The 23,651-nt window shown below is 37.4% G+C and overlaps 1 protein-coding gene across 4 annotated transcripts in view; it reads right to left on the bottom strand.

The window, feature by feature from the left end:
• The window catches only part of VPS13B (vacuolar protein sorting 13 homolog B), a 1,042,333-nt gene that overhangs the window by 104,711 nt on the left and 913,971 nt on the right, over positions 1 to 23,651 (bottom strand). For all 4 annotated transcript variants that reach the window (XM_071207936.1, XM_071207935.1, XM_058275777.1 and 1 more), the window contains 3 exons: positions 22,304 to 22,485; positions 20,733 to 21,082; positions 15,132 to 15,293 (listed from right to left, as the gene is read on the bottom strand). In XM_071207936.1, coding sequence (XP_071064037.1) covers positions 15,132 to 15,293; positions 20,733 to 21,082; positions 22,304 to 22,485 — 694 coding nt within the window. The remainder of the gene's footprint in view (positions 1 to 15,131; positions 15,294 to 20,732; positions 21,083 to 22,303; positions 22,486 to 23,651) is intronic.

Genomic DNA, 23,651 nt, shown 5'->3' with positions numbered 1-23,651 from the left:
GATCCATGTGGAGCTGGCCCATGCGTAGTGCTGATGCGTGCAAGGAGTGCCATGCCATCCAGGGGTGTCCCCTGCATAGGGAATCCCTACGCACAAGGAGTGCGCCCCATAGGAGAGCCGCCCAGCACGAAAGAAAGTGCGGCCTGCCCAAGAATGGCACCACACACACAGAGAGCTGACACAGCAAGATGACGCAACAAAAAGAAACACAGATTCCTGGTGCTGCTGATAAGGATAGAAGCGGTCACAGAAGAACACAGTGAATGGACACAGAGAGCAGACAACTGGGGGAGGGGAGGAGAAATAAATAATAAAATAAATCTTAAAAAAAAAAAAGAAGTTAATGGAACACAGATGAGAAAGGAAAGACACTGGCATATGTATTTTTACTTGGTGGAAAAGCCCAGGAATTCCAAAGATTGCCAGCAACTAGAAGATTCGGCCCCAGAGGAAGCAAGCCTTCTAGCCTCTGAAACCATGAGCCAATATATTCCGGTTGTTAAGCCAACCCATTGCATGGTATTTATTTTAGTGGCTAGGAAACTAAAATAGCTTTTGGTACCAGAAAGTGGGGTGCTACAATTACAAATACCTAGAAATGTGGAAATGGCTTTGAATTGGATAATGGGTAGACACTGGAAGAATTGTGAGGACATAAAAAATTAAGTGAGAATTGTAGAGAAAGTTTTTATCATCTTAGAGAATACATAATTTGTCACGAACAGAATGTTGGCAGAAATCTGGATGTTAAAGGTTCTTCTGGTGAGGACTTAAAAGGAAATGATACTGGAAATGAAATTGGAAGGAAGGCAATCCTTGTTATAAAGTGGCAGAGAACTTGGTGAAATTGAGTTCTGATGTTGGAAGTATGGCAGAACTTGAAAACAATGAATTGGATATTTAGCTGAGGAGATTTCTAAGCTAAGTGTAAAAGCTTCTCCTTGCACCTTATAATGAATTGAGAGAAGAAAGAGATAAACTGAGGTTTGAACTACTATTACAAAGAAACCAGCAGCTGATGATTTTGAAAATCCTCAGCCTAACCAGATAGTGTGCTCTGAGACTATGGTCAAAAGTGACTATATGAGGGACTTTCCTGAGATTTCAAGAAGTGATTTCCCAGAGAACAAGGCTCTGTGTGAGGGTCTAATTGAACAACCTTTGCTAAAGACAGTGTGGCTGAACATGGGTCTATTCAGTCATTTCAGTGAAAGTCAGGATTAGAAATGCAGTTATCTAGGAAGGATCTGTGGCAAGTTCTATTGTCTGATGGTTTAGATCCACTTGAATTGCACACAAAGCTAACACTTTTTTGTGAAATTTTATGAACAGAAGCAATGCTTAAAAGGGACAGAGAAGGGATGAATTGAAGGAAGAATGACTTCAGGGGAAGAACCACTGAAGTCAAGGTCTGGACCAAAGAGCTCTCAGGCCACAAGAGTAGATCCACCCATGTGTGTGAAAAGGGCAGTTCCACTCCAGTACTTGGAGGAGGCAGGCCTCCTGCTCTGATGCTTCGAAGGGTGGCTCTTGTACCCTGTTTCTCAGGGAGAGTAGACAGAACATCTAGACAGGAGACCAATAAAGAAATATTGGACTTGAATAATAATATAAGCCAACTAGACATAACAAAACATACATAGAACATATCAAACAACAACAGGAGAATGCACATTCTTCTCAAAAGCATATGAATCATTCTTTGGGACAGACTACATGCTAGGTCACAAAACAAGTCTTAAAAAATTGAAAAAGATGGAAATCACACAAAGTATCTTCTCCAGCCACAGTGGAATGAAGCTAGACATCCAAAACTGAAGGAAAACTGGAAAATTAAGAAATGTGTGTAAATTAAACAATACACCCTGAAAAAACCAATGGGTAAAAGAAGAAAACACAAGGGAAATTAGGAAACACCTTGAGATGAATTAAAACAAAAATATAACATACCAAAATTTATGGGACACAGCAAAGGTAGTGCTCAGAGGAAAATTTATAGCTATAAATACATCAAAAAAGAATAAAGATCTCAAATTAGAACCTCATCACATACATAAAAGAACTAGAAAACAAGAGCAAACTAAACACAAAGTGAACAGAAGGAAATGATAAAGATTATATTATAGATAAAAGAAATACAGAATACAAGAACAGTAGAGAAAATCAAAGAAACCAAAAATAGGTTCTTTGAAAATCAAAAAAATTTGACAAACTTTTAGCTAGACTGCAAAGAATGAGGATATAAATAACAGAGAGAGGAGATTTTACTACTGATCTTACAGAAATAAAAAGGATTATAAGAAGATACTATGAATAATTGTATGCCAAGAAATTAGATAACGTAGATGAAATGGATAAATTCCTAAAAACACACAAATGACTTAAACAGACTCAAGAAGAAAGAGAAGATCAATTTTATCTAATATTCAACGTGGTGTTAACACCAGTCCTCCTCAAACTTACCAAAAATCTGAAGAGGAGAGAACACTTCCTAACTCATTCTATGAGGTCAGCATTACCCTAATACCAACCAGATAAAGATAACATCAGAAAAAAAACTTATAGACCAATATCCCTTATGAACAGAGATACAAAATCCTCAACAAAATAGTAGCAAACCAAATGCAAGACGCATTTAAAAGATTATATACTATGACCAACTGGATTTATCCCAGGAATATGAGGGTGGTTCAACATAAAATCAATTAGTATAATATACCACATTACTAGAATGAAAGGGGGAAAACATCATCTCAAATGATGCAGAAGACATTTGACAAAGTCTAGCACAACTTTCTTGATAAAAACACTCAGAAAACTAGGAATAGAAGGGAACTTCCTAAATATAAGGAACATATGTGAAAAATAACACAGCTAAATGTCAAACTCAATGGTGAAAGGCTGAAAGCTTTCCCCCTGAGGCCAGGAACAAGATAAGAATGTCCACTGTCACCACTGTTATCCAACATTAGACAGAGCAGCAATTAGGCAATAATTAAAGGCATCCAAATGGGAAAGGCAACCAAATTGAAAAGGATAAAACTATCCCTATTCATAGATGACATATTCCTACATATATATAGAAAATCCCACAGAATATTCAAGAAACTACTAGAGCTAATAAATTAATTCAGCAAAATGGTGGGGTATAAGATCAACATACAAAATTGAGCAGTGGTACTATATTCCAGCAATTAACAATAAAAAAAGGAGATTAAAGAAACAATTCCATTTATAACAGCAACAAAAATAATAAAATATCTAGAAATAAGTTTAAGAATGCAAAGGACTTGCACACAGAAAACTATAAATCATTCCTGGAAGAAGTTAAAGACCTAAATAAATGGAACTATATCCCGTGCCCATGGATTGGAAGACAACATCATTAACAAGTTAATACTACTCACAGGGATTTAGAAATCAATGCAATCTCAATGAAAATTCCCAAAGCTGTCTTTGAAGCAATGGAAAAACCAATTATCAATTTCATATGGAAGAGAAGGGTCCCTGAATAATCAAGAACATCTTGAAAAGGAAGAAAAAGTTGGAGGACTCACAGTTCAATCCTGAAACATACTACAAAGTTACAGTAATCAAAACAGTGTGTTACTGGCACAAGGACAGGCATATAGACCCAGAGAAAATAACTGAGATTTCAGAAATAATATCCAAAAACTACAGCCAATTGATATTTGACAAGGTTGCAAGTCAATGCAACTGATAAAGAATAGTCTCTTCAACAAATGGTGCTAGGAAAACTATATCCACACACAAAAGAATGAAAGTGTACTCCTACTTCATATTGCATACAAAAACTAACTAGGAATGGATCAATGATCCAAATATAACAGCTGAAAATATAAAACAGAGATAAATTAGATTTTATCAAAATTAAAAACTTTCATGCATCAAAGAACATTATAAGAAAGAGAGAAGGCAGCCAACAGAATGGGAGAAAATATCTGATAAGGGTTTAATATCTAGAATACATAGCAAAGCCCTACAACTTCACAACAAAAAGACAACCCAATTAAAAAATGGGCAAAAGAATAGGTAGTTACCCAAAGAAGATACAGAAATGACCAAAAAGCACATGAAAAGGTGCTCAACATCTTTAGCCATTAGAGATATGCAAATCAAAACGAGAATGAGATAAAACTTTATACGCACTTTATTAAAAAATGGAAAATAATTGTTGACAAAGGTGCAGAGAAATAGGAACCTTTGTATGTTGTTGGTGGGAATGCATGGTTCAGCCACTGTGGAAAAGGTTTTGGTGTTTCCTCAAAAAGTTAAATATAAAATTACTATATGACTCAGGAATTGCACTTCTTGGTACATATGGAAAAGAACTGAAAGCAAGGACTTGAACAGATATTTATATAGTAATGCTCATAGCAGCATTATTTACAATAGTTAAAAGGTAGAAGCAACCTGAGGGTCCATCAACACAAGAATGAATAAAATTTGGTATATACATACAATGAATGGAATACCATTTAGCTGTAAAAGAAATGAAGTTCTGATGCATGCCACAACACAGATGAACATTGAAGATATCATGTTGACTGCAATAAGCAAGACATAAATAGGACAGATATTGTATGATTTCACTTATATGAAATAACACAAAATGCAAATTCATAGACAGGAAGTAGATTATAGGTTACCAGGGATGGGAAGTGGGGTGGGAGAGGTGGAGAGTTAATGTTTAATGGGTACAGAATCTCTGTGTGTGGTGATGGAAAAGTTTTGCTTTTTTTTTTTTTTTTAAGGTACCAGGACCAGGGATTGAACCTGGGAACTTATATGCAGGAGGCCACTGCTCAACTACTGAGCCACACTGACTCCCCTGAGTTGGCTCCCTCATCTGTTTGCTTGTTGTCTGCTTGTTGTTTTTGTTTGTGGTCTTTAGGAGGCACCAGGAACCAAATCTGGGACCTCCATGTGGGAGCAGGTACTCAACTGCTTGAGTCACATCTGCTCCCTGAAAAGTTTTGATAATGGATGGTGGTGATGGTGGTAATTAACTGTGTACTTGAAAGTTGTTAAAATTGGAAAACTTTGTTATATGTATGTTAACACAATAAAAAATAAATTGTCACAAGTCCTCTGCAGCAACTCCCTTCAAGAGGTGAAATCTAGGTCTTTACTCTGGATCTGGCCTAACCTTGAGACTTACCTTGCCCAACACAATGTAGCACAGAGGAAATTGTGGGAGTTCTTAGCTTAGGCTCAAGAGTCCTTGCAGCCTCTGCTCTTGGAGCACTCTTACCATGTGAAGAAGCCTACTGGAGAGGTCATATGCAGTAGAGTTTACCATTACCAAATACGTGAGCGAGGCCATCCTAGACCACCCAGCTGCAGCTGGTCTGCCAGCTGACTGCATCTTCAACTGTGAGCCCAGGTGAGACCACAGAGGAACTTCCTACCTGAGGAGACTCAGATTTCTGTTCAACAGAATCATGAGCCAATAAATATTTTGCTCTGTTTTTGTTTTTTTTTGAAGCCACTAAGTTTTGAGGTAATTTGTTAAAAAGAAATAGGCATCTGATAAAAACCTCTTCCATTCAAGGTCAATCCTTTCATCTGTGATGTGGATTCTTTCTTCCTAAGATCTTATGCCATGAATCATTTCTCCTCTCATCTATACTGTCAACTTGTCTGCTATTTATTTCTTCTCAAATATGAACATGGCTAATGTTGTTCTATTTTAAACCTGCCCTTTACCATGAAGCCTTCTTGAGCTAACACTCAATCAAGATTTTAAAAAAAATTGTGCTCATCCTTTTGACTGCCTCACTTCATATTCACTTCTCAACCTACTGGAATCTGGCTTCTGTCCTTACATTTCCACTAAAAGTATTTTGCTAGAACAATCAATGACCATTGTCAAATTCAATGGACTTTTCAGTTCTCGACTTAATCTCTCTGTGGCATCTGACAACACAAGTAATTCTGTCCCACTAGAGATTCCGTTTTTTAGATTTTAGAACACTATTACATCTTGATTTTTCTTCTACCTCTTGGTTTTCTTCATTTTTATTTCCTGTCACTGAATCCCATTCCTCGGCCTAAACCCTAAATTTTTTTTTTTTTAAGATTTATTTATTTCTCTCCCCTTCCCCTCCTTCCCATCCTCCCACCCCGCCCTGTTGTCTTCTCTCTGTGTCCATTCACTGTGTGTTCTTCTGTGACCACTTCTATCCTTATCAGCAGCACCCAGAATCTGTGTTTCTTTCTGTTGCGTCATCTTGCTGAGTTAGCTCTCCATATGTGTGGCACCATTCCTGGGCAGGCTGCACTTTCTTTCGCTCTGGGCGTCTCTCCTTACAGGGTGCACTCCTAGTGCGTGGGGCTCCCATATGTGGGGGACACCCCTGCGTGGCAGGGCACTCCTTGCATGCATCAGCACTGCGCATGGGCCAGCTCCACACGGGTCAAGGAGGCCCAGGGTTTGAACCGTGGACCTCCGATGTGGTAGGCAGACGCCCTATCCATTGGGCCAAGTCCCATTTCCTCTAAATTTTATTATTGGTCTTATGGTATCTTATCTCTAAGATAGCCTCCATGATTGTTGCCTACTGTTATTTGCACATTTGTGTAGTCCCCTCTTACACTGAACAGGGCTCACTTATGTAGCCACTAGGATACTACAGAAATGACAGTGAATGACTTTTAAGGCTAGGTCATAAAAAACACGGACCTCTGCCTTGTTCTGTCTTGTATCACCAGCTTTGGGGAAAGCCAGCTGCTCTGTCATGAGAATACTTAGGAAACTCTATGAAGAGACCCTTGTAACAAGGAACTGAGGCCTCTGACCAATAGGCATGTGAGTGAATCATTTTGGAAGCAGATCCTCCAGTGCAGTCACAAAAGATGTCTGCAGCCACAAAAGATGTCTTGACTATAAACTCATTAGAGTCTGAGCTGAAACCACCCTGTTAAACCACTCCCCAAATTCCTGACCAACAAAACTAGAAACTAAATGCTGTTTTAATTTACCGAGTTTTCGAGTAATTTGTTACCCAACAATAGGTAACTACTATGATTTTGATAGCCAGAAGTAGAGTGTTGCTGTAACTAAAGTGTAAAATGTGGGTATGGTTTTGGAATAGGGAGTAGGAAGAAACTGAAAGGACTGTGCAAGGTGCTAGCGGCTGTTCAAGGTGTTTCAAAGACATTATTGATAGAAGCCTGAAGGCCTTAAATGAGGCTTCCAGCTAGGACTTGGCTAGTTTTGAAAATTTTCAGCCTTGCTGGATGGCAAACAGTGCTAAAATTAAGAAATGGCTTCTAGGCAAAAATCAAATCCAGGACACAGCTAGTAAAGGTGGTCTAAAGATGAAGGTAAGGGTGTAGCTATAAAATCCTTTGTTAAGACCTCAGAAAGATCTAAATTGAAATCTCAGAGAACTATTAAAACAAGAGCTCCTTAGATGCTTAAGTGTGATATGGCTGTGTCAGCAGAGCCTAGAACCCAGGAAAATTATTCCCAGGCAGGAGCAGGACTGAATACTATCCAGGAACTTCCAACACTTACCTGGTTGGATTTCAGAATTTCTATGGACCAGTGGCTCCTCTGCATCTTCTGTTTCCTCCTTTTACATATGGGACTATCCATAGAAGGTATTCTATACCTATCCCACCACTGTACACTGTTCTGCAGCGATAACTTATAGGACCCTCTTAACATTCTCTCCTTAGGCATTCTGATCCATTTCTACGATTTTAAATGCTACCAAGGCACTGATGACAGGCTAAGTTTATATCTTCGATCCAGATTATTTTTCTGAGCTCCAGACTCTTGTATCCAATTGTGACAGTTTGAAGCTTTTGTGGATCCCAGAAAAGATCATGTTCCTAAAGGTAATTCATTTCTGTGGGCATGGGACACTTTCAATGAGCCAAGACCCAGGGTAGATCTTGGTCCTCTTGCTGGAGTCCTTTATAAATGGAGGACTGAAAGCATAGAGGCACACAGAGAAAAAGCCACAGAGATGGAGAGAAGGAACCCAAGAGCTAAGAGAGAAACCTGGGGGATAGGAAGCCACAGACAGGGCAGTCAAAGCTGAAGCAACAAAACCTGGAAGAGAAGCAGATACCTCCATGTGCCATGCCACATGGAAAGAGTAGAGGATTACCAGAAGCTGAAATTTGGTGACACAGAATCTCTGAACGATGCCTTGATTTGGACATTTTCACAGTCTCAGAATTATAAGCATTTAACCTAACAATTTTTCAATATAAAAGTCCACCCATTTCTGGTATATTGCTTCCAGTTTTGTTTTGTTTTTAATTTATTAATTTATTTAAACCCCCCCTCCCCTTGTCTGCTCTATATGTCTATTTGCTGTGTGTGCTTCTGTGTCTGATTGTCTTCTCTTTTGATGGCACTGGGAACTTATCCTGGGACTTTTTGGAGTGGGAGAGAGGCACTCAATTTCTTGCTCCACCTCACTTCCCTGGTCTGCTGCATCTCTTATTGCCTCTCCTCTTTGTCTCTTTTTGTTGCATCATCTTGCTCTGCTAGCTCTCTGCTCAGGCCAGCTTGCCACATGGGCCAGCATTCCAGCGTGGGCCAGCACTCCTGCGCAGGCCAGCACTGTGCTCGGGCCAGCGTACCAAGTGGACCAGCTCTCTGCTCGGGCCAGCTTGCCTTCACCAGGAGGCTCCAAGAATTGAACCCTGGACCTCCCATATGGTAGAAAGAAGCCCAATTGCTTGAGCCACATTCACTTTCCTCTCAAACCAATTTTCCTACTCTACATGGTCTCTTGGATGTGTGGTTAGGAAAGGAAAAGGGATGGAAAGGAACCTTTGGTCACAGAGAACCAAGTTCTTTACTAGGCACTTTATAAATGTCATTGCAGGGAATAGTCACAATAATTTCTTCATTTTGTAGAAGAGGAAAGCAAAGGTATAAGAAATTAGAAAACCTATCCAATCTTACAAAGTTAAGCCCTAGCTAGCATTTAGAGGGAAACCCAGATATTGCTTCAAATTTGTTCTTTTTCTAATATATCACCCTTCCTTCCCTCCAAAGATAGATTGGGTGGGGTAAAATTACAACTAAGAGAAAAACTGGAAAAACAATTGCAATAATTCATATAAGAAGTAATAAAGATAACCGTTCTTGATAGATCATATACTTGTTACAGTTCCAAAAGAAATTCCTGTCTGTATATGAATTTTTTTACTTAACTTCTCTCTGATTTAATAATCTATGCCCCTTATAAAAAGGTTGAAAAGGTATATAAAAGTATAATAAGGTGGAAAAGACATCACTTTAACTTACCACTCAGAGGCAACCATTGCTAACATATTGACGTTTCTCCTTCCAGTCTTTTTTATCCATTTTATTCTTACATTAAAATCATACTATATATATAGAATTTTATATTCTACTTTCCAACCATATAATTTGGTTAGCACTTACCCTTTCTGTGTAAAAATACAATAGTTCATCTTACAGATATACCATATTCTACTTAACTATTGATACTTCCTTAAGAGTGAACATTTAGTGTTTTACATTTTTTGCTATTATAAATAAAACTGTGATGAATATTTATGCCTATAAATCTTTGCTTTAATTTGGATTATTTCCTGAAAATAGATTACTAGTAGGAGATTTACTAGGTCAAATGATATAATCACTTTAATAATTTTGTTACCACTTACCAAATTGCTTTCTTAGAAAAGTAGTACAAATTCTATTTGCACTTTCAGTGTGTAAGAATGTCTATTCCTTGCCTTTTCTAAACAAAGTTTAACATACCTGCAATGTGCCATATAATAGTATAGGAAAACATTTGAAAATTCTGTCAGCTTGAATAGTTTTGCCAACACAGAATATTTCCTTGCCTCCATAAGTCTGCTTTTCAAATTTTTAAATTGTGACTATGGCAACAACGTACTCTTTCTCTAGCTGTATCTGTGCATATGCATTATATAAATGGATTTGGAAAGAGTGGTAACTGAATAAGAATTACAGTTTAGTTACTGAAATTGGGCGACTGGCTGGAATTACTATAAGATGGGCAGATACTCAAAACCTGTTGCTTTCCTTTTGGGAAAGAGGAAAAATTATCAGACTGCACTTAAAACACTTTTACATCCAAAAAGAGAACTGGGGGAAACGGACCTGGCCCAGTGGTTAGGGTGTCCGTCTACCACATGGGAGGTCCGCGGTTCAAACCCCGGGCCTCCTTGACCCATGTGGAGCTGGCCCATGCGCAGTGCTGATGCGCGCAAGGAGTGCTGCACCACGCAGGGGTGTCCCCCGCGTAGGGGAGCCCCATGCGCAAGGAGTGCGCCCCGTAAGGAGAGCCGCCCAGCGTGAAAGGAAGTACAGCCTGACCAGGAATGGTGCAGCCCACACTTCCCGTGCCGCTGACGACAACAGAAGCAGACAAAGAAACAAGACACAGCAAATAGACACAGAGAACAGACAACCAGGGGAGGGGGGGAATTAAATAAATAATAAATAAATCTTAAAAAAAAACAAAAACAAAAAGAGAACTGGGACACTTTCTGTCTATATACTGATTAGATCTAGAACGAATACAAAAAAAATATTTTATTGTTATTTGGTGAGTATAGGTAGATTATTCAAGAGTTAGATTTAAATTATCTGTCATTTCTCAGTAATTTCTGATACATTTTACCAATTTTTAAAGTAATAAATACTACTTAGGTCAGAGGGAAAATGATTAAAATCAAACCTTCAGCTTACTGAATTTTGTCAACTATCAGAACTTAGAGCAGGGAAGGGCTGACAAACTATGGCCTATGAGCCAAAATTGGCACACCACCCATTTTGGTTTAGTCTGTGAGCTAAGTATTTTTTTTTACATTTTTAAATGGTTGAAAAATATCAAAAGAAGAAAGATTTGTGATGTGTGAAAATTTTATGAAATTCAAATTTGATTGTCTATAAGTAAAGTTTGGTTGGAATATAGCCATTACTTCTTTGTTTATGTATTGCTTACAGCTGCTTTGTGCTACAATGGCTGAGGTGAATAACTACAACAGAGGCTGTAAGGTCCTGAAGGCCTAAAGTATTTAATATGTGGTCCTTGATAGGAAATGTTTGCTGACCCCTGCCTTAAAGCAACTTGAGATTCATATTTTGGCCACTAAATCTGATTACTTTAAAGAGTATTTTCCAGATGCTCTTCTGCTCTTCACAATTAATTCTTACCTTGTTACCTTTTGTATTTTTCAAATATCTGCCATTTTTCATGAGTTTATGAAACTTTCTATTATATCTATTTTGGAGAGAGAGTTTATTTTCTATACCTCTCTCTAGAGCCAATTTTCACCATACTTGATTGTTTGGTTGCTCAAAGTCATTGTTACAAAAAGTCTGCAATTCTCAAAAAATTTGCATAATTCATAAAAAGTACATATCTGAGGGTAAAAGCAAGGGTAAGTCCTTATATATAAGATAGAGACATTCCTATTTCAAACCACTTTATTAACCAGTAAGACTCTCTATTAACCAGAAAAGGAAGTTAACTTGAATAGCCTATACACAAATGCTGTTGTAACAGTATCTGGTTTGGCTAAATAAAAGAAAGCTTCCTTTGACTTTGTGCTGCACACATTGCCCATATTCTGGGATAAGATCCCATAAACTCCTAGTTCCAGTTTCTAGATTCAGCCCTGCATAATGTGAAGAACTTCTTTGAAGACCAATCCCTCAGTGGTTATTGTTCTCTTCCAACCTGACCTAAAGCCTACCAAACTGGTTTATTTAAGGACCCTTTGTGGTGGCATATATAACTCAGTGCAGCTGAATATGTTCAGTTATTCCCTAGGAAATAGTTTTGTTCTTCCTTTGTTTAGACAAGAAATTGTTGTGGGATAAGTGATTATGCCTCAGAACATAAGTTAGAAACTTTAAGGAGAGTTTATGACTTCTCAATTCTAAAAGGCTTCCCAGCTTTGGATTTCTGGAATTGGTTGTGTCCATGTTTCTTCCCATCCTGTTGGGATTTACTGTTGTTAGCAACCTCCTGTGTGGTTCTAAGATATCCTGACCTCTTTGAAACCTTCCCAGGTGTCGTTGCCATTTTTTTTTTTTTTTTGATCTCTACATTTTTTAGTGGAGTTAAGTTCTATGAACTTTAGAAATTCTCACTGAGACTAAGAATTGACTACACCCAAGGTAGCATAAACATGCAGACAGTGTTTCTAAAATCAAGCCTACTGGGCAATGTAGACTTCAAGGTGGAATCTGGAGAAAAGAACATTTTGCTCAGTTGTGAGTCTTTGACTACCTCCAGGTGCAGTTTGAAGCTATGTGGCTAGTTTTTCCAATCCTCACATGTAACCTCTCATTAGGACATGGTAGAATCTAAACTGTGGACATAAGGAATTCCATGAAGAATCTCTGGGCCCATTAAGACCTCCGGCTTCTAAGAGTCCTAAAACATACCTCCTTTGGCATATTTATATATGATAAAGAGACTGTTTTCTATCAATTTTATCTAAGATTTAGCCTAAAGAAGATTATAATGACTGTAGTTCATCTTAAAATCTGCATCCAAATGATGCAGCTCCCAGAAAAAAAAATTAACAGATACCTGTCTTACATATCCAGTGTATTATCAAAAGGTTTTTATTGCTTTTGATAATACAGGTTAGACTTTGCAAGGGTTCATACATGGACTAAGAATCCCATTTTAGTCTAGTTTTAGATGTGGAACATTATACCAGTAATTTCTCAACCCTTCTCTTTTTCTTTTTTTAAAATTTATTCCCCTCCCCCCTCCCCTGCCATTGTCTGTTCTCTGTGTCCATTCACTGTGTGTTCTTCTGCGTCTGCTTGCATCCTTGTCAGTGGCACCAGGAATCTGTGTCTCTTTTTGTTGTGTCCTCTTGCTGTGTCAGCTCCCCGTGTGTGCGGAGCCATGCCTGGAAGGCTGTGCTTTTTTTATACAGGGTGGCTCTCCTTGCGGGGTGCACTCCTTGAACATGGGGCTCCCCTACACAGGGGATACCCCAGCATGGCACAGCACTCCTTGAGCACATCAGCACTGCACGTGGGCCAGCTTATCACATGGGTCAGGAGGCCCTGGGTTTGAACTCTGGACCTCCATTATGGTAAACGGACGCTCTGTCAGTTCAGCCAAATCCATCTCCCAGCCCTTCTCTTAAAACCTTCTCTTAAAGCCCTGCTCTTAAACCCTTCTCTTGGTTTTAAGAGATAAGTACCCTACCCTACCTTACCCTACACAGATAAGCATGCTGCCAAAACCTGGTGGAGTGGGGCAGTGTCATGGAAACAACACTATATTGAGAAGAAAGGGGTTTCAATCCCAGCTCTACTTCTATCTAGTTTAGCATCTCTATTTGTTTCCTTATCTATAAAATATGCATGTCAAATAGCATAAACCAGGTGAGGATGCTGTGAAAATGAAACTAATAACAAATATAAAAAGGCTTTGAAAAAGTTTAGAAAAGTATAACTATGAAAGGTGTAAAGGTGACAGTATTCATCTATTTTTCTTTCCTGTTGATCTCTTCCCCACCCAGAAACTGTGTGTCTGTAACAAGAAGACAACTGTTCTTCCACATTCCTGGGCCAGCTGTTCTTTTAGTCACCCTTCCCACCAAGGTGTGAGTATTTGGGGAATCTTGAGGGTCATGGAAAGTCATGCTAGCTAGGCTGTGCATCTTAAAGTGACTATGAGGGGAACTAAGCTTTCTCTGCTCTGCCTTTTATTGGCTAAGGCCTGCAGCTTGCCGTGCATGAATGGGTGAAGTGACCACAGGGTATAGTGTACAGACACCCACATTACAGCTTCCCAGGGACTTCTTTCCTGCCACAAATATTCCATTACCATGGAAACTTTAAGAAGTTTGAGATTGGTTGAGATTATGACATTCCTTTTTTTCTTTTGTTGCTCTAAATATTTATATGTTCTCACTTTTACAATCAATAAGAAAAAATAACAAAAGAAACTTAATTTTGAAACAAACAACAAAGTGAAAAGAAACCAACAAAGCCCAAATGCTGTTTAAGTATGTTACAGGGGGCAAACAACTTAAAAACTCTCTAATACGCAAATTTCTCAAGAGTAAAATTAGAAAGTAAAGATATATGAGTCACCCTAAAAACATGAGTGCAATATCATAGCATGTGAGAAATCTTTGTAATAACTTTTATTAAAAAAGGATTTACGTAGTTTTAAAGTTCTTTCAGATTAATCTGAATTAAATTAATATATTTAAATAAGAAGTATTGCATTGTTGCTACTTTTCCAAATTTACTGTGGCAGTGTAATGAAAAAGCAAGTAACAAATCAGAATCTAGCTACTGGGGGAAAAATAAAAAAGAAAGATGGAGCCTGAGGGTATATATAACATATTCTGAAGCTGGTCTATAGACCAGATGGGAAAACTTGTTCTCTAATCTAATGACTTTCTTTTAATCACAAGCAGACAGTAGTTTCCTTATTATCCAGTTTTAAAAATACATTATTCTTGTGAGTACTTCCTAGGATTTCTTTTACTCATTTAAGACCACATCTTTGTATTTCATTCATCCTTATATTATCCCTGCAGGGCAGATCCCTATAATCATTCCCATCTAAAATGACAGGAAAATGGAATTACACTGCTTGGACAACAGACATCCTTTAGTATGTCTTTCCTCAGAATTTCCTTGAGCATATTTTGTCATTGTGCTCATTTTGTCACAGATGATGTATGAGATCTTGGAAGGCAAGGAGTGACTTACCTGTCTGTGAATTACTAGTGCTTAGCATGTGACTGGCACAGAGTATGTATACAAAAATTTGAATAAGTGAATGACTAATAGTCTACGCATAAACCTTAAGTGTATTAAACACTGATCCAGTGCCTTATACATATTTACTCATTTAATCCTCATAACCCTTTCGAAATATATACTATTGTCTCCGTTTTACATATGAGAAAACAGAAGCACAGACAGTAAAGCATGGGTGTACCATGCTCCTGTTTCTAAACAGTGTTGAGTTTCCCTCTGAGGTCGCTACACTGAGTAGTTCCTTGAGAGACACAGGCATACAAATTGTGGGATAAATGAATCCTCAGCATTAACAATTGCTGTGTTTGTAAGGCTGTTTCTCAAATACCTGTGGGGATTTGTGAGAGCGCCAGCTGTACTGGTGACTATGGAGACTTGCCAGCAGAATATTTTCATCAGTATCCACCTGGCCAAACCGCAGTGTCTCCTGTGTGTCATTACAGATCACAAAATGGCTGAAGACCAACTCCTCTACCTCAGGGCATTTGTTCTGAAAGAAAAGAATCCGAAACCCAACGTGCATCAGATTAATTTCAAGATGTTTGGCAGCTGTCTGCCCAGTGGCGAATGTTACAACACAGAAACACTAAAAGATCTGTTGTCATTAGCTCTGGTATACAAAGTATTCTATACTTCCAGGATAAGCACAAAAAATGCCTTAAAGAGATCTAAAATGTTCCAAGAATGTGTTTTGATTTATACTCCTGCAAAATAAATCATACACACAGAAGAGTAAAAGAACAATGAGATCCCTTAAACTTTTAACATTTCTTAAAGCAAATTAACATGGGCTGAAAAGAATGCTGTACTGGGTCGTGCACGTTTTTGAGCACAGTACTGGAGGCTAGAATTACCATGTTCCCTGCCTTCTAAACTCGACAATCAAGACCAATTACCAAAGCCACAGCTTGTACCCTACAGAAAGGATCATTTAGGTAATACATCCTTAGATCCCTTAAGGGGGAGGCGGGATGTGTGCATGTGTGTGGGTGTATGGGTGTGTGTGTGTGTGTGTGTGTAAATCTGCTCAGGGAGAGATGTAAATAAAACCATAACTTTCCCTCTATTGTTAAGAGGCCGAATACACAAAACGGATCAACTCCAGAGTTTGTGTAAGCCAAGATGCATTTTTCAAGATAAATAATGAGAGTTGAAAAACATTTGTCTGTATCTGTTTCAGCTAACAGTCACCAATCAAGTAATGTCCTTCATTAGTCAGTTAATGCTCAGTGAACTAAATAGCTAATATGTACCTGGGTTGATACCTTCTTCCTCAATTTAATGGTCTCCATTGGTCACTGTTACATCAAAACACTGGCAAAGTGATAGAGTATGATCATGCTTACTCTTTCATCACTCTGGTTAGGTTATAACTTAAAAAATTAAAAAAAATACTTTTGGTAAACTTAAAAAGCTACATAAGTGACTGACTTGAGAATACAAGAAAAAAACCCTAATTAGCTAATCAATTTGGAGATAAATATTATTTGTAGGGAAATAACATGTAATTGATGCTTCTCCAGTTGGCCTCTATTTTCTAGATCTAAATACCGTCAAAATCCCATATTCTATCATTTGTCATTTACTGAGGGGATGAGTAAAAGGAGATTTTACTTAGGAGCAAAGTGATTCAAGTGATTATAATGCCTGAAGCCAAGGAAGTCCGTGAATGAACATACCTGGAATCCAGCCTGGACCAAGACTAGACCTAGAAAGGAATCTGGAACAGAGTTATCTTGGGCAACAATCTACCCCAAGTCATTCAGAAGTGCTGTACGGCTGCAGCTGGTGAAGAGGCCCTGCATTATCTCATTCTTCCAGAGGTCCTTGAGGACCTTTCTCTATCTCACCTGTCTAGTCTCATTGACTTCTTTATTTCTACAAAGCTGAATCTTGCTTATGAGCCATATTAACCATCAAAAGACACTCTGGCTATGTGAGACCAAAGCAATTAGAGCCAACAATAATCTATTATCTACAATAAAACTCTGTGATATGACTTTTATCAGCTATGATTTCAAAACTTGACTGTTGTAGGGTTTTAGATTTCCTGCTTGATCTGGTCCCTTCCCATGTCTCCACCTGAATCTGGAGTCCCTCTCCATTTGCTCCTTATACCCTATTTCCACCAGCCTTTTCAGTTCCCCTAGCACTATACTGGCTGCCTTTCAATTAATCAACGTGGCACACTCCTTCCTGCCTCACTGCCTTTCCTCTGCTTGGACCTTGCTTTAAATCTACCTCTCTGCTTGATCAGCTTCTCTTCCTCCTTGGGTTTCAGGTTTCTGTTTTAAGGTCACTTCCTCAGAGGAGCCCAGCCTAGCCTAGGTTAGGTCCTTTTATTTTATGCTCCTGTAACACTTTATATTTCACCTTCAGAGCACTGAACCCTACTGCAACTCATTTGTCGCATATTTGTATGTTTATGGCTTCAATATTGTCACTATCATTAGACTCTATGTTGCATAAGGGCAGGAACTATGCCTGTCTTATTTACAACTTGATCTCCAGTACCCAGCATGATGCCTGGCACACACATTCTCAATGAACATTTGTGAAATGAATAAATGGGTAAATTTAATTTTTAAAAATAAATGTAACATATGCATACTGTAGAAAATTAGAATATATGGACAGCATGGATTAAAAAAAAACAACACCTCTAATTTTACCACTCAGAGATAACTGTTATTAACAGTTCAGTGAATTTTCTTCCAGAAAATATTTCTGAGAAAAATTTCTATTCTAGTCTATCCTATCCAAATGCTGTATCATATATTTATTTATAAGCCTTCAATCAAACTGGAATCATAGTGCATAATTAATTTTGCATGAGAATTTTCCTTTTAGCATTATATAATGAACATTAACTACTCTACTTGTAAACATTTTTCTCTCCTGTTAAGTCCAAGAGAGTAACAAGAATATGATTACAAACTTCCACTTAGTAAGACATCCTGAGATGGAAATTCAGTTTTCATAATTAATTGGGCTTAATGTGCTGGTAACAGAGAGGTAAAGTCACCACATGGGGCTTGAATAGAAAGAAAATTATATTACTTTCCTCATTTCTAAAAACTGACCTTTAATAAATGATGAGGGTTTTAGGGGAAAAATGTAAATTTAAAGAGCATGAGAGGATTATTTACATTTTTCTAAAGAATACATAAAGTCTTTAGGGAACTGTTTTTCTATTGCTCCTTTATCTGTGGAGTTCATTAAAACTGTAATAAGTTTAAGCATTTCTTGGAATGTTTTAAATTCTGGAATATTATAAAAAGTTCAAATGCATTTTATGTGATATCATATAGGATGAACATTAGAGTTTTTACTGAGATTTGTAATGAAAAGATGGCTTATTTATATTTAAGATTCATGCTGGAGAACTGTACAGTCATTTGCAATGAAAAACATCATTTTAGTGTAAGAAAAGAAACGAGTATGATCTTGGTTTAAAAAATCAATCTGTTTTAAATGTTATTTTGTCCAAATCTGAGAATGCGACATAGAAATATAAAGCAAACTACAAGTGACATTCTGCGCCCTTAATCTGGTGTCACGAAGCATTCATCATTTACAAAGGGGGAAAAAAAAGCAACAAAAAACTACAGCCAGAGAAATCAGACTCTGATGGAGGCTTCTGTTAATCCTGAACTCGTGACCTAAAGGTGGAAAGCTAAACTGTTTCAAGCTTCAACCGTCCAGGCCATCGACAAGATAAAAATGACTTGTTCAGATAAGAATCCAATGCAAAGTATGTGGAGAATACAAATACTTTTCCTGCTTACTAAATTAATATTTCTCATTAGCAATAATTATACTGTATATGAGCATTAAATACCCAATAAAATCTAAGCTTGGGAAGCTAAACCTCCCCTCTAAAAGGGATAAACCACATTAAAGGAGCTTAGAAACAATGAACTTAATTACCCTCTGTAAGTCCATTTCAATGTCAGATGTCCCATAATTTCAAAGTTGTGCATTTTTGTATTTACTTTAGAATACACAGGGTTAGATGCCTACCGCATTAAAACTTGGTGGCAAGAACCCTTGACATGGGAGGAAACAAGAAAATTACAGCAACAATTACAGAAGTATATCCTCTTGTGGCTCATGTTAACATTGCCAAATCCCTGTATAAATCAGAACCAACTATTCATAGAATGTACCTGTCAGCAATATGCTACGTGACATATGGCTCTACTTAATCAAATATACAGTTCATTTAAAAAAAAAAAAACTCAGAATATTCCTTCAAGGCACCATGTTAGTCAGTCATTCACACTCTGATGTGGTTTAAAACATTTAAATATTTATGCACCATATTTTATTTATATGTATAGCTGTGTCTAAGAGAATATTTTTACCCTGGAAGGAAACTGATATTTGTGAAGGCCATTTTGCAGTAGTTAGTACACATGAGTCCTCTTATAATGGCTCTGATACCAAGACAAAAATATCCTGGGTTTAAATGCTCTATCATTCAATCTTTTATATTTTCTAGGCTTGTTTTTTATTAAATGCATTGTTCAAAATATGACAAAAAACAGAAATTGGAGCTGTAGAGGTTTTTTTCACATTGCTATTTGAACCAGCTGCAAAGATTTAGATCACACTAGCTCTTATTTTACGCATGTCCTTTGCAACAAGAAAACCATGGAATGCCCTTAAAAAAGAATTTTAAAATATAAAACAGATGTGTTATCTACTTTGCCTTGCTATTGTAGTGCCATGTTTGGTAATTAATTCCTTAGTCTTGTGTAGGTCTCCATGCATATAAAGAAAACAGTTTACTCCCGTAAAAATTTTTAAGTTAGAAAATTAATGCCCCTGCACCCCCACTCTCCATCTCAGGCCCTGCCAGAGGTCAGTGTGGGATGGAGGACCATTTCTCTTGGGAAGTCAGCTCCATACAAGAGTGTAACAGCTAAAATGCGGGGAAATGTCTCTGCCTAAATAGCAACACGAACTTGATGAAATTCCAGTATTACACTGAGAGGCAGTAATAGAAGCAGAAGTGATTTGTTCTTAAATAGCTGGGCATATTATTGTCCAAACAGTCTGTGAAATTATTTTCATGTTAGTGGAAAGGGACAGGTTCCCCATTTCAAATATGCCATTCAGTAAAGACTTATATTTCATCTTATCATTATTATTTTATTATTACCAGGGATAGGGAATGAACCTGGGACCTCATATGTTGTAAGCTGGTGCTCAACTACTGAGTGATACCAGCTTCCCCAAGTTGTTTTTTTTTCATGTTTGTTTTGTTTTAGGAGGTACTGGGGATTGAACCCAGGACCTCAACCATTTGAACTACATCCGCTCCTCTATGTCATCTCTTTCTGATATGGCTAATTTCTGACAAGAGAGGAAAGTGAAACATCATGAAAGTAATCAAGAGTCTTTTTAACTGATGCAAAAAAAATCTGTTATCCAGTGATTTTTAGTGCATCAAAAAGGCAGAATAATAAGGGGAAAAGACTACGACTATAATGTGCTCATATATTTAACTACTTATTTTTTGAAAACCTTTGGAATGGCTATTATCAGAAAAGCACACACAGGTTCTTCATTTTGCAATGGATGCCTAAGACAATTCAATACATAGCTAAGTTGAAGCCACACTACTTGGAAAAAATTTCTGGGAATATGTTGCTTTCCACACAGATGTGGTACATGAGTCACAAAAATGTGGGCATGGTCTCCAATGCATGTGTAAAGAACCCATACTCTCCAAAGTAAAAAAAAATGATAATAACATTCATCATTTTGCCAAAGCAGAGATGGTCCCAGATATTATGGTGCCCATCAAATTCTTCATTCTCTCACATTTTTATGTTTAACTTATTATTAGAAGTGAGAACATATAGTACCTACTAAAAGATCATACATGGCCAAACTGTAAACTGTTCTGGAATTTACTTACCTGTTGCCAAGCTTGTAATGCAGTGTTTAGAGAATGAACTACATGCTGTCCAAAGTTTACAAATATAGAGTCAACTATCACGGTGCACTCAAGCAGCTTTTCAACTGCATCGCTGGAAACTGCAATCTGTCCAAAGATGCTGAAGGGCTTCACCACGCTTTGCATGGTAACATTTCTGCACTCTAGAAGTTTACAGTCTGCTTGAGCTGAGAACCGGATCTCCTGACAGATGGGACCATTATTCCACTGTCGAAGATACAAGTGTGGTTCTCTGAAGGAAATAATCATGTATTCCAGTTCAGGAGGCACATTTTTATCAGAAATGAATGGCTTCAGGTACTGTGGTGGAGCTATTAAGAAAACAAACAAGAAAAACAAAAATTTAAAAAAATGAGCTAATACTTCATGGGAAAAATGAGATGGCATTTAAATTTTTCACTTCTTGATTTCTGAGTTCAGTATTTGGTGTTTAATAAATGAAGAATTCTCTTAAAAATATTACATTCTTTGAATTACCATTCGATATATGCAAACAAAACTCTATTTTGCTGAATTAGTCTCTTAAATATGTAATGTTACATTCACTATCAGTGACAAAACTTTGATCACAGAAGACACAAATAAAAAGAAGGTAAATATCTAAAGATTTTCATAGAATTGTTCTGTATCTACCAACCAAATCTCAAAAACAAAAACATGCCTCAAAGAGAGTTAGAAAAAGGAGGTTAAACTCCATTTTTGCTGAAGAAGCAAGATGCTTAACAGCAGCTGTGTTTGGTTTTAATCTGATTTTTTTTTTTCCTTTTTCCATTACATAGGTTGAAGTAAATTGAAAACCCTATTACCTGGAATCAAAATGTATTAGCCAGAAAAGGGACAGAATATAATGCTTTAGAAATAATTACTCGATTAACATTAGCAAACTTATAAAAGGTCACTGTTGGTGTGTGGGAAAATTTAGTCTTCTTCCATTTCAAACTTGTAAAAATCCTAGTTCTTTAAATTATTTGAGAATTTGCCCATCTTTTGCAGAAAGTATTTGTGCTTTTGAAATCAGGAAACATCAAGTACTTTTGGAATCTACCATTAATATAAGGGCTCAGGGTACTGAACAAAAACAGATGTATTTCTTTCAAAAAGATCATAATTGGATTAACAGTAAAACCTTCAATTTTTGTAACTTCTTTGAAAATTTTCATTAGGAAGCTATAAAGACAGTACATTTCAAACATGTCAGCTCAATCTCACTGGTTACTTACATAACAGAACCATAACCTGATTCAAAAGAGAAGGGGAATCAAACTGACTTCAAAAGAATTTTCTAGTGCTGACTGCTCATAGGGAATGAATGTGACTTCTAAAATGTGGATGGTGAGCAGTGGGGAAAAAGCTGCAGGTAGAGAGGTGATTAGTAATCACAGCACTTTGAAACATCACTAATACTGTAATACACAGAGTGGAACCTCTCAAACCTTTATACTTCTTGAAAATAAATTATTTGGGTAAAAGTTGTTGACCTGTGTCTTGAGAACATTATTCTAATATTATTCTGATGCTAAAATAAAGAGTACCTGCACCTAGTTGATCAAGGTGATGACAAAGATGGAATTCCAGGTGAGCAAACTGGAAGGAAATGCCAAGAGATGGAACAAACCATGGGGCAAAACAGGAGTCAACTCTGGTACAGGCAGCCAGGGCTGTTGGAGTTACAAGTTGATCACAAGTACTTTGGGAGCCAGATTCACTTGCAGAACTATATAGGAGATAATAAAAGAAGTTCAACAACTTAAATTTCCAAATATCACAGGGGTAAAATGTCTTTCTATAAGCACCCTAAATCATAATCTTCTATGTTTACTCACATAAACTAGTTATTTGTAAAAATTAAGTTAATGTTGACTATTCTTTATGAATTATTGGCAGAAAACTTTCAAAGGATTCTTGAACTCCCAGGCCATATATGACCTACCTTCAATCCAGTTTTATTCTTTCCCCATCTCACATAACTTGTAGACAACTTGCTTTTATATTAGGTTTTTAAATTTTTTTTCAGGAGATATTGGAAATTGAACCCAGGACCTTGTACATGGGAAGCAAGTGCTCAACCACTGAGTTACATCCTGCTCCCCAGAGAGAACTGCTTTTGTTTGTTTGTTTTTGTTTTTCAGAGGTACCAGGGATTGAGCCCTGAATCTCATACATGGAAAATGGTGCTCAGCCACTTGAGCTGTATCTGATCCTCTCATACATTAGTTTAAAACCACCACTATTCAGAGTATGATTCCACTGCTCAAAAAAACTAATACTTTCAAGTGTCACCATAAATAAATTTTACTTTTTCTCTTTACTTTTCCAGATTGTCCATGCCTAGACCCCCACATGAGTCAGTCAACATCCTTATTAAACACCCACTGAACACTCCACTAGTAAAATACAAGAAGAGATCATGTCCAGGGGAATAAGAATGCCATGGACAATCACAATGCACAGGCCCCGTCCTTTTAAAATCAGTTACATCTGGTTAAAATGAACAGAAGGCAACCATAGGAGGGAAGAAATTAGTACATGCTGGCTGCTGTTGTGCATGAAAAACAGGCTGCCTAAACTGTGCTAGTACTAATCATTGAAGGAGAATTGGGGCTGGGGAGGAGGGATAGTGTATCCTGTTAACCGTGGATCACAGAATAGGTGATGCCCCTTTTTTCCCTCACTGACTCCCAACCCATTCTTTCCAAATCTGAAATTCACTCTGAGGAGTCTAGAGAACAAACGTGATTTTCAGTATTCTAGGGAAAACTAAGATACAAGAAACTAAGGAAATAATCCCTTGGCTTGCAAAGAGCTCAGTCTAACTGATGATTTATAATATGTAGATATTTAGGAACATTACAAAAACAGGAGAACCACCACTCAGGATAA

The sequence above is a fragment of the Dasypus novemcinctus genome, chromosome 14 (assembly GCF_030445035.2).
Source record: "Dasypus novemcinctus isolate mDasNov1 chromosome 14, mDasNov1.1.hap2, whole genome shotgun sequence".
Lineage (NCBI taxonomy): Eukaryota > Metazoa > Chordata > Mammalia > Cingulata > Dasypodidae > Dasypus > Dasypus novemcinctus.
The sequence above is the reverse complement of the archived record's forward strand: the minus strand, read 5'-3'. Positions and strand labels throughout refer to the sequence as shown.